The 12691-nt window shown below is 34.4% G+C and overlaps 1 protein-coding gene across 4 annotated transcripts; it reads right to left on the bottom strand.

Moving 5' to 3' along the window:
- Positions 1-3997: 3997 nt before the first annotated feature.
- On the bottom strand, positions 3998-11188 carry LOC145936195 (sodium- and chloride-dependent neutral and basic amino acid transporter B(0+)-like). Of its 4 annotated transcripts, none has more exons than XM_083038125.1 (4): positions 10650-11188; positions 5265-5620; positions 4908-5035; positions 3998-4807 (listed from the first exon to the last, which is right to left on the bottom strand). In XM_083038125.1, exons 3-4 carry the CDS (start codon positions 5028-5030, stop codon positions 4382-4384), a joined length of 549 nt encoding a protein of 182 aa, XP_082894251.1. In that variant the 5' UTR covers positions 5031-5035; positions 5265-5620; positions 10650-11188; the 3' UTR covers positions 3998-4381. The 4 variants fall into 4 exon arrangements, with proteins under 4 accessions (XP_082894251.1, XP_082894252.1, XP_082894248.1 ...); XM_083038126.1 differs by having other exon boundaries at positions 3998-4493; positions 4567-4807; positions 4908-5620; positions 10650-11187; XM_083038122.1 differs by lacking the exon at positions 10650-11188 and adding an exon at positions 6190-6505 and having other exon boundaries at positions 4908-5841.
- Positions 11189-12691: the final 1503 nt, after the last annotated feature.

Raw genomic sequence — 12691 nt, 5'->3', positions numbered from 1 at the left:
ATGGCGGGGAGCAGGGGCATAGCCAAGGGGGGGGGGGGATTTGGGGGATGAATCCCCTCCCGAAATTTTGGAACCAAATATGAAAATAAAAGGTTGAAAGCGGAAATAGAAATAAAATTGTAAATGCTTTAAAATCTAAAAACAATGTTTTGAATGACACTTTACCGTATATGATAATTGATAAGATGTTTGTCGCTCCGATTACACGAAGTACTCAATCTTTTTAAAATGCTCTATTATAGTTCTTTAACAATAAAAATTATAAGTTGTGTTTTTTATTTTTTATTATAGGTTTTATTTTTCAAAAATATCCCCCTCCGAAATCAAATCTTGACTACGCCCCTGGCGGGGAGATAATATAATAATTACCCTAAAATGACAATTCCAATAGATTTTATTTAATGGTTCCATATTCGCCTTGAAATTTTCCCATTTAAATAATACGGGGAATGCGGTTTTATTATCTTCATCAAAATCAATTGAAATAATTCAAATTTCAATCTCAGAGCTACTGCAGCTGTGTTGATAACTGCTAAAACAAAGTAAATTAAGAACGCAGTAGAAAAATGAATGAAAGATCATTTAAAAATAGAAAAAAAAGCGTTTTTTTCAATTTTTATTTATTTTTTTCAACATGAATAATACACCAACTACGACAAGCCTATTCGGTTATAGCTGGATCTTCGTGCTAATATTTGTCTGAAAGATTATATTCAGTCTCCCCTTCCCCTTCTTCTCTCCTTTTACTCCCATAAAATTATTTAAGGAAGATTAAAGCCAACAATATTTAAACACACACATATATAGATAATACAGTCTTTTCTTTGAGATAAAATCAGTTTTATTTTGTGTTTTGCTGCAACTCTTTTCCTCTTGTGTACGTACACATTATTTATTTATAAAAGGTCTTGATTGTATGCTATTTATTTAGTCGTTTAACTGTTTTACATTAAAACACACATATTGAAAAAGGTACGTACCAAATAGATATTGGAAATTTTCGACATTTACTACACTCGTCAACAAAATTAACGCATATGTATTTTAAGTCAAAATTTTGCATAATATCAAATAAGCATAACTCCGCTAAAAATGATCGGATTTGAAAAATTTTTTTTTCACTGTGCTTGAAGTCTCTACTTTAAAAACCATTCGTCAGATTTTTAATTTATCCTCCTCCCTCGTACGCCACTGCTTCAAAAGTAAAAACGTGTTTTGTCTAAAAAAAATTGCGTACTTCGACGCATTCCACGGGGTGAAATAAATTTTTTTCGCAAATCTTCCCTGATAAAAAAAATCGATAGAAAACAACAGAAAACGATTACATCGTTTTTAATCGTAGTTATGAATCGAAAGTTAACGAAAGAATATCATAAATGTACGATTGATTCTCTAGCGTTTCCTTTTGTAAGTATCCTATTAATATGTTATCGTTTCTTATCATTTCTTTTCGCTAACCCATACAGCATTGAATGATTGTAGAAACATATTGCATAGATCTAACATTATAATATTGCATGTGAGTTGTGAAATATTCCTGCAATATTACTGCAAGAATATGGTGACAGTAAAATTTCCGCCTTTAAAAAAATTACAATGTAATGCTATGGTATTATTACGGTGCAATATATTAAAAATAATATTAAATAAAACTTTTTATTTCGATATATTACGCGCTTTCATCATTATGTTTACTTATAGTAATTTAATGTAGTAAAATATATATATTTCTATAATTATTATCTTTAAATTAAGTAAATTCTAGTTTATGCTGATGTTATAAAACATTATTAATGTTATAACATCAAGCGTTAAATCTAGCATTTACTCGACATTTTAAAGTTAAGAGACAATTGTACCTTTAGTCTTAGAGCTAATTTCATCAACTTTATATAATTCTCCTGACTAAAACTTAAGTACGAGATAGATAGTGAATCGCGCGTCGCATAGCGGTAAATGAAGGAACTAACGATTTGACTGAATACTATTTTTTTATAATATTTTTGGAATGTTGCTGTAAGATTTTTCATAAAATATTACAGTTATATGTTTCTATAATGTCCCTACAGTATTACAATGCAACTTGCAAGATTGTAATATTACTGCAATATAATTGCAATGTACTGTTTTTGCAAATCGTATCGGTTCCTATTGTTTTCTATCGATTTTTTATCGGGGATGTTTTCTGTTGTAACTTGACGATAATACATTTATAAAATACGTTTTCAATTGTTTATGGTTGATGCATGATTAAAAATTATAGGATTTTTCGTAATTGTATGTTAAAAAACTTAAAACTTTTTTTATTGTAAATATACAATTGATTACGAATAGATTTTCAATCATTTTTTCTTGATAAATTCCAATAAAACAATAAAAAACAATATATCACAATAAGAATTTTATCGTATTCTAACGACTGAATCCGCTTTTAACGGAGAATGAAAGAAAACGATAAAAAACGATAACATTTCTTTCGAAATCTAAAAAGTAAAACAATAAGATACGATAAGAAACGATAAGATTTTCTACAGATCGTATCAGTTCCTATTGTTTTCTATCGATGTTTTTTATCAGGGTTATCATAACTATCGTAAAATGTGGACTTTTTACTACAAATTTTAAAAAAAAGCAAAGTTTGTACGATTTTTTTTCGCGGAGTTATTACACATGAAAGTTACCCATACATTTTTTCCATTTAATGACTCCAAACCCTCTCTGCTGTGTGTGTGTATGTGTGCGTGCGTGCGTATGGTTAGGAGAGGGAAATGTAGGAATGTTCTCATTCAAAATTGTGTGTTCCTGCCTCGTCTTCAGATTACTTCTTCTATACGTTCACGCATATTAATGCATGCTCTAATTGTTGTTTAAGGAATTTAAGCCCAAATTTACACGCACGCACGCACGCACGCGTGGGCGCATACACACACACACACACACACACACACACACACACACACACACACACACACTATGCGCCAAATCCAACCAGCAACCTCGTGGTGCGTGTCGGGTAATACTAATGCTGGCGGTAAATGGAAAAAATGTATGGGTAACTTTCATATGTAATAACTCCGCGAAAAAAAATCGTACGAACTTTGCTTTTTTTTAAAATTTGTAGTAAAAAGTCCACATTTTACGATAGTTATGATAAGATTTGCGAAAAAAATTTATTTCACCCCGTGGAGTGCGTCAAAGTACGCAATTTTTTAGAGACAAAACACGTCCTTACTTTTGAAGCAGTAGCGTACGGGGGAGGAGGATAAATTAAAAATCTGACGAATGGTTTTTAAAGTAGAGACTTCAAGCTTGACAATAAAAAAAAAATTGTTTAAATCCGATCATTTTTAGCGGAGTTATGCTTATTTGAAATTATGCGAAATTTTGACTTAAAATACATATGCATTAATTTTGTTGACAAGTGTATATAAGAGATATATGTATACATTAATTATTATATATGTATATATAGTATACATTAAATTTTCTCCTCGGCTTTTTTCTGTCTTCGCGCACACACGCTTCTATCTTTATTAATTTCATCTCTCTATATTTGCTAAATGTGTTATAAATTCATTTTCATGCATATATTATAATATAACTTTCTATTCCATTGAAGAACTAAAATAATGAACAATTTTCCCAAAGAAATATTTATCTATATTTACGAAATTTATTTATATTTTGCGAAACAATCATTATGTGCTGTCCTGCATTGTGTTTAAATAAAACAAAGATCGTCTCGCAACTTATTATTATTATAGCTAAACCCAGGGACCCGGACCGAACTAGAACCAAAATCGATAACCGTTCTTATAACCGTTTTTTTTAGTAGAACCGAAACCGCGTAAACGGTATTGAAATTCTGTTAAATTTATAACATCGGAATCATAACCGGACCGTTTAAATTATTTTCGGTACTTTTTTGGGTTTTTGCGCAAATGACGGAAATATCATGATGACTGCCTCCTCGAAGTGCAATACGAAGTCAACAATTAAAAATAAATTATTTTTAAAATGTTCTGAAACACATGTATTATCGCAGTAACTAGCGTAAAGTGAAAAAATCTATTTATTTTGAATCCGACACACATAGAATATACATATACATATATATATTTTTTAAGGAAAAAAAAAAAGAAAATATGGTGCCATAAGCCTTATGGCATAAGGTTGAAACTTTATATAGATACATATATGTATCAATTTTTATATATAATATGAAATGTTGTTTATTTATATGTCATAAAAATTAATAATAATTTTTTAAAGTAATATAATTTAGAAATTAATTTAATTGGAAAAACAAAAAATAAAACTTAAAAACCGGAACCGTAACCGAAAAAATCGTAATTTAAATGATTTCGGTTTCCTTTATTTATCAAAAAACCGAAACTGGAACCGGAACAGTTATTAAATATTTTATTAAACCGTAACCGAAACCGAACCCTAATTTTGTTTCGGTTCGGAGCCCTGAGCTGAACTGACAGTGACTAAAACAAAAAGTATAGTGATAACGAAGCCTAATACGTCCGCCCATTTCGGATAAATGTAAGTTCCATATACTTGATCGGTTCGTATTTCTCCCAATTGAAGAATAATGTAGCAAGTGTGATAACTTTCCACATCCACGTCCAGAAAAATTTCTCCATAAACGACCTCGAGGCCCGATCATCTCTTGAACGTCATCCAGAAAACTATCCGCCCCATATATCCATGCCATGAGAATGCATTCGCTTATTGCGATCAACAAAACGGACCAATTGGCAGCGAACTTGTCCATTAATTGCAACCAGTACATGCCGTCCTATAACAGAAAAATATAAGTCATTTCAACAGTATGTGTCAAAAACCTAGAACAATTTCTCATCTGTATCTTTGAGAAACAGAAACTGAATGAAACTCACGTTGGTGGTGAAAATGACGCTATTGATAAAGCCGATTATTGCAGCTCCTAGGACGACTACCCAGATCATATAATTTCTCAATGTCGGGATGCCATTGAGTATTACCGTACTAACAGTTTCCATCAGAGCTAATTGCGAATTGAGACCCAAGATGAGCAGCATGATAAAGAACAATAGCGACCAAATAGGCGCAAGCGGCAGACGAGCCACAACATATGCGAATAATTATCACATAAAAAGAATCATCTTTGATGATTTTGGAACATATATATATTCGAATATAAATATATATAATGTAAAAGCTGATATAAAAGCTCCTATATTTAATTAAAATCTAAATGCATAATTGACAATTACTTGTGGATAAATAATAAATGCCAAACCAGCGCCTTCATCTACCACCGACGCCACTGGTACGTCGAGTTCATAAGCCAGGAAACCAATCACCGAGAAGATGACCAAGCCGGCGAAGAAGGAAGTCCCGATATTACAGATCGCCACAATCAAGGAGTCTTTGTAACAGTTGTTGGTGAACTTATTGTACAAACTTAAAGTGATCAGATCTCCCCAAGCTGGGCTCAAAGTGAAGAAGATCTGTACCGCAGCATCTCCCCACACTTTGGCGACATTAATTTCTTCCAATCGGGAGTCAGATAAAAAAGTATCCCTTCGTTAGCGCCAGGAAGTAAAATTCCACGAACAAAAAGAATGACCTGCAACAAATATATACTTCTTCTTCTTAAAAAAATTATTGGCAACAGGATGGCAAAATGATCCACCCATCAAGCCATAAACTGGTAGAAATATATAAGTCCAATGGCACAGCGACCAAAATAAAGAAGTCTTCACAGAAGTCCCAGTCCATCAGTCCATGACTTACAATCACAGGGGAGACACCAATTCAAGGGGCAGGATCAAAGGTTCACAGCACAGTCTTTAAGGAAAGAGCAAATCAGATTAACAATTTTAGGTTTAGGATCCTTCAAAAGCAAAGAAATTTCATAAGGAGGAAAAAACTTAAGTCTCTTAAGGGAATCAATCAAGTCACGTCTCTGCAGGGAGAAAGCAGGACAGGACCAAAACAAATGATCCACGGACTGGGAAGGAGAACTACAATGACAAGCAGGACTAGAAACCAAATTACATCTAAAAAGACTCTCATTCAAAGCATAGTGATTAACTCTAATTCTCGTCAAGGATGTAACAAAGTTCCTTTTAAGATTAATTTTATGAAACCAAGTTTTAATGCCAAAAGAATCATGCAAATTAAAGTAATTCTTACCTTTGAAATTGGCCTGCGCGAGGAGAGCTCTCTGAGATCCACTAATGAATCTATGAAAGGCCAATTCATAAAAATCCGAATGCGGCAAATACTCAGGTACTAGTTTACCCTGAGAAGTCGCCCTATTAGCAAGAAAGTCAGCTGTCTCGTTACCCAAAATTCCCGAATGAGCGGGAATCCAAACTATAGTACAAATAAATCCCTTCATCTTAATATTATACAGAGCTTGAAGAATAGACAAAATTACAAAATTAGAAGATTTAAATCTATTAGGAGAAGAAATCGCTTCCACAACACTACGAGAATCTGTAAATACAACTGAAATATTGATAGACTTTTGTAAAATTAATTCAAGAGCATATAAAATAGCAAAGGCCTCGGCCGTATAAACAGACGAAAACGATAGTCTATATAATATTTGTAAATTAATAGAAGGAGAATACAAAACCCACAAAATCAGAAGTACTTTTCTTAGAAGCATCCGTATAAAATAGAGTTGAATTATTAATTAAATCCTTATATAAATCCATAAAAATAACTTGCGGAATTGAAGCACTCTTAATAGATTCCACAGCATTAGTTGAAGTAACTATTGTCGTAGGAGAATTTACAATTGCCCAATAATTAGTACGGAAGAGAGGAAAAATATCAAACGACGCAATTTTTGATTTATAGCGAGAAAGACTATCAAATGCCTTAAACAAAAGAAAGTAAAAAGAAGGACAAACCTTACGAGAAAAACGAGAAAAATGACGCAGCAAAAATAACTTATCGATTAATGGATGATCCTCCTGAGAAAACACTTTCAAAACGTATTTAGAAGTCAAATAAAGCAACCTATGATACAAAGAGCCTTCCCCCGACTCCGCCAAAATAACATTTGTAGGAGTAGTCCGTCGCAAACCCAAGCACAGACGCAGAGACTGAAAAACAACTAACTCAAGCTTCTTAAAGATCGAACCATTATTAAATGGATAGATAAAACATCCATAATATATAGTTCCCCTAATCAAAGCCCTATAAATTTGAAGCAAAGTACGAGGATCCGCCCCCCACCAAGTACCTCTCAGGACCCTAATAACATTATTGAGTTTCCTACACTTATCAGAGACATAATTAACATGCTCTTCACCGCGCAAACGAGAATCCAATATGACACCCAAGAATCTATGAGAATGAACTGAATTGATTACACAATTATTTAGCTTAACAGAATAAGAAGTAGGAGAAATCCTTTTCCTTGAAAAAATCATAAATGCAGATTTAGTAATAGAAGTAGAAAGGCCTCTGGAATCCAAATAACTAATACACCGATTAGCCGATTTTTCCAAGGACTTTATCGCCTTATCCGAGGACTGAGAGCTGGAGAACAACACAATATCATCAGCAAATTGAAGAATCTCGCAATCAGGAAGAATGCAATTCCTCAACCCAGCTAAATAGACATTGAAAAGAAGCGGAGCCAATATGGATCCCTGCGGGACCCCTTTATAGGTATGGCGTGCATCGATAATCCTACCATTAAATACTATCTGAAGTTTCCTAAAATGTACTATGTTGTATATGAATTTACATAGATGAAATGGAAGACCCAATGCTTCTAAATCAGACAAAAGAATGTGGGGCAAAACATTATCAAAAGCACTGGTTAAATCCAAAAACAAACAAGCAGTACAATGCCCTCTTACAAAGCTAATATTAATCTGAGAAGTAAGAATGGCTAAATTATCAATGCACGACCTAAAATTACGAAATCCATATTGTGAATTAGGAAGAAACCTGTTGGACTCCAGCCACCAATTTAACCTCAAATAGACAAGCCTTTCAAGTAATTTAAGAACGGAGGAAGTGAGTGATATCGGCCTATATTTCCCAGGAGATGCCTTGGGTATCATATATACGATAGACTCGTGCCATACAAAAGGAAACTCTCCCTCAAAAAACAGACCATTCAAAATCCTCAATAGAACAGATCTATATTTCAACGGAAGCTTGAGAAGGATCAAATGATCGATCTGATCAGGCCCCGGGGACTTCCTAGGCTTAAGAATACTAAAAATCCTATCAAATTCTTCCATTGTAAAAAATGAGTCAAACAAATCACAACGAACAACAGATGACGACACACGACAAACACTATAAGGCTCAGGAGCCACATAAGGAGGGCACAGAGCATCTATCTGATTACATAACTTATCAGGAACAATAACATTAGAGGCAATCGAAGAAGCAGACAACCCAAGATAACGATGCTTAAATCTCTTCACCATATTCCAAACTGAGGTCATAGAAGTCCTAAAATTAAGAGACCCACAATAAGCCCTCCAGGATTCGCGCTTAGCCTTTCTGAAAACTTTTTTAGCCATAGCTTCCCGCCTCTTATACTCAAGATAGTTTGGATAATTCATAAGTCTACGATAGTTCTTAAGAGCACGCTTCCTATGCTCCACCGCCTCAGAACACTCCCCATTCCACCAAGGTGAAGGAGGAGGAGCACGTCTAACCCCCTTAGCACGAAAATTAATAGCCCTCTCGGGAGGGAGACCCGAATAACTTCCCTCAAATGATCAAAAAAGATATTATATTTTGAAGTAAAGGTGCTCTGTGGATCCCCAAGTTTATCCTCTAGCTCAGAAAAAGAAACACATAACGAACGCATAAATTCCTTCCAATTCATTTTCTTATAATTACATTTATGTGAATAAAAACTTATAATATTACATGTGGAATTAATAGTAATGCCAATAGGCAAATGATCACTACCGTACGAATCCTCCAACAGATTCCAACCGCAAACCGGATACAACGAGACAGAGACAAAAGCAAGATCTATAACAGAATTTAACTGATTAGGACGAGAAATAAACGTAGGTGAACCATCATTTAGGGGGATCATACAATTATGAAGCATAGCTCGATGAAGAGAGCAACCCGATGAATCAGTGACGGAAGACCCCCACCCCGGATGATGAGCATTAAAGTCCCCCAGAATCAATAAGGATGAATAGTCTTTACAAGAATACAAAAGCTTATCCCAGCCGTCGGAAGGAAAAGCCCCCGGATGTCTATAAATGGAGACAATAATCAAAGAACCCGTAGAGATAGGAATTCTAATAGCCAAAGTTTCTAGTTGATTTTCCAATGCAAAAATATTCTCAACTAATGAAAAGGGAATATAATTTTTGATAGCTATCATCAAACCCCCCGATCTAGAAGAAGGTCCATCAACACGAGCAGTATTAAAGTTCTTAAGATAAATGGTATGCCTATCATCCAACCATGTCTCACAAAAGGCCAAAACATCATAATCATCAAATAAGTCACCAATTGAGTCCCTCTTGTTCAAAAATGAATGGCAATTCCATTGTAAAATCTTCAACTGTCCAATAGTCCTGTCCTGATTCATAATTAGAGTAAAGAAGAAGGCAAGGCCGACACAGCCAAACCATTATTCACATCCGTAGCCACAGCAAGCGAGGATCCATCAGCAGAAACATTCATCTTCTGCAGTAAATTAGAGATCTGCAAAGTTAGCGAGTTATAATGAAATAAAATTTTCTTCAGTATTTCCCCATTATCAGTATCAGCTAAATTAGAATTAATATCTGAATTAATAATAGCAATATTATTTTTACTCTTCTGGATCTCTAAACCCTTATAAATTTCATTACGATTAGACAAACTATCTTTATCATTAGTAATAAAAGGCTCTTCTGAAGAAAAAGACACACTAAGCGAAGCTCTATTTTTGCTATCTTTCTTACTAAAAGACTCTTCTGAAGAAAAAGAAACACTAGGCGGAGCTCTATTTTTGCTATTTTTCTTTCTCCAAGCCTTAACTCTTGGTATCCAAACCCCCCCCGACAAAGCCGAAGACGACGAGGACGAAGAAGAAGGAATATACAATGCCTGAGCCGACGGCCAAAGGCGGAGAGGACATACCGGCAACCACTCCCGCATAAGAAGCATCGCGAGAATTATCCAAGCGCCTCCCATTCAAATGGGAACCATTAATAAGAGGAAACTCCTCCAAGGAATTAGAGGGCACCTCAGACCCAGAAAGACCCTTCACGATATCCCTCGCATCCGATAAAGTAATATTTCTATATGCTGAAATCATACGAATTTCCCTCTGCAGAATCAATTCCGGGCATTCACGAGAATTCGCCGGATGGCTTCCCTTACAGTTTATACACAAAGGTTCCGAGCGAGGACAAACAGTCCCCTCCTCATGTCTCTCATCACCACACGAAACACATCGAGATTTCCCCTTACATGTCGCACTCACATGTCCAAATCTAAAACAAGAATAACATTGAGACACTCTAGAAACATATGGATAGATCGGATAAGAAACATGAAAAAGTAACAAATATATATACACCGTCTGTCCGAAAAATTCCGGGACTGATTTTTTTCCCGGCTTACAAGTAATGCCATCTGTTAATCAATTAGATAACCTTTTAGTAGCAATATTCAGCTATATTCATGTATTTTTTTAACAAGCTGCGTTCATTCTGTACTTAGTACCAAGCTTATGAATTCTTTTTGTTTTTTTGATCCGTTAAAAAAATTGTCATGGAGCAGAGAGCAGTTATCAAATTTAATTTTAAAATTGGTAAAACGGTTACGGAAACGTATAAGTCTATGAAAATTGCTTACGGTGATAATTGTTTATCACGTTCAAAAGTTTTTGAGTGGTATAAACGATTTAAAAAAGGTCGACAGTCACTTGAGGATGATGCAAGGTCTGGGCGCTCCGCTACAAGTTCGACAGACGCAAACATCACAAAGATTCGTGATCTCCTGCTCATTGACCGTCATTTCACATGCAGAAGGATCGCAGAAGAAACCAACATTTCTAAAACAATCGTTCATGACATTATCCGGAACGTTTTACCAATTTTAAAATTAAATTTGATAACTGCTCTCTGCTCCATGACAATTTTTTTAACGGATCAAAAAAACAAAAAGAATTCATAAGCTTGGTACTAAGTACAGAATGAACGCAGCTTGTTACAAAAATACATGAATATAGCTGAATATTGCTACTAAAAGGTTATCTAATTGATTAAGGGGATCCTAGTCGGATGGTCGAACTCCGATAGGTTAGCACCACACATATCCAAACATATACACGTATACACATATACACACGATAGGTTAGCACCACACATATCCAACATATGCACGTATGCACACATATGCGTGAAAATGTTTTTAATATATAACTTTTTTATTAGACTTGCAATCTCACTTTTTATTGTTTACTAATATTTCTTCATGTTAACCCTATCGCGTATACTATATTTTATGCACAGATAAACTGCAGAACTATTTTTATTAAATAAGTATTGTTACGAGCTGACATGAAAGAAGCCGATAACAAAACTGTAATTTTTGATTTTTATATGATTTATATATGGAATTATAGCTAACGCGGTCCGTTTTTATAAGTACTTTAATCGTGGAAAAGGATTTATTGATCTGTATAGTCAATAAAAAGATATCCCAAAATAATAAAGTTGGTTCTGCCGTACCGACAGAACTAACTTTAGGATCCGACTAGGATCCCCTTAACAGATGGCATTACTTGTAAGCCGGGAAAAAAATCAGTCCCGGAATTTTTCGGACAGACGGTGTATATACAATTGTTTCACAAAAAAACGCTAAATTCCTGTTAATCATACGTTAATTATTATTTCGAATTACCAGAACGACGTATGGGAAAAGAGCAGTAAAGTTTACGGCTTTGCCTAAGCTTCGAACGCCATTGCTCAGATAAAGAAATACAATAATCCATGCTAGGAAAAGACATGTCATCATGGCGAATGAATTTAATCGAATCAATTTAATTTCTTCGATCTCACTATTAATCCCTAATGCATAATTCCTAGAAACGCAAAAAAATGTTCGTACATTTTTTATTTCACATTCAACTTGCCTCTGGTAAGAATGAATTATGCATTTGGCATTGTGAATTATTTCATATTTTAAACTAAAATTATATTATTATTATAAAAAACTAATACAATTCACAAGAGATAAAATATATCAGCGAAAAGCTGATCACAAGATAATAATAACTGTAATATGCAAATAAAGAATTAAATTCATAATTTAATAATAAGACGTACATCGTGATAAAATAAATTAAATAGAGCGCCAAGAAAAAATATAATAATACTTTATATGATATATATGTCATTACTGAAAATATTCTTCAGCTGGCGGTCTTTTCATTACACTAGTCACGTTCTCGATAATCAGACCCATATAGTCGGCAGTGTTAGGATCCGTACGATAATTATCGTATATGTGTACAATAATTTTAGCCATTGTACGATGTACGATAGCACTTTGGTATCGTACGTAAATTTACGATAATTTGAGAAAATTATAGAATTTTTCAGCTGACAACACAAATTGACATATGGCTCCTGTACATACACAGGACGCGGTAAAGCTTGCTGCGCGGCAAGAAGCGACGTGGTGGCCAATC

Source organism: Prenolepis imparis, unplaced genomic scaffold (assembly GCF_030444845.1).
Source record: "Prenolepis imparis isolate NDT839.2.m4 unplaced genomic scaffold, iyPreImpa1.0 SCAF_5, whole genome shotgun sequence".
NCBI lineage: Eukaryota > Metazoa > Arthropoda > Insecta > Hymenoptera > Formicidae > Prenolepis > Prenolepis imparis.
Note: the sequence above shows the minus strand (reverse complement) of the source record. Positions and strands in the feature narration are given on the sequence as shown.

Excerpts from the sequence above, each read along its gene's own strand:
- LOC145936195 (XM_083038122.1), bottom strand. The coding sequence starts at position 5,069 with ATGCTGCTCATCTTGGGTCTCAATTCGCAATTAGCTCTGATGGAAACT. Across the intron at positions 4,808-4,907 it reads GCGTCATTTTCACCACCAAC|GACGGCATGTACTGGTTGCA; the intron begins GTGAGTTTCATT and ends TTTCTGTTATAG.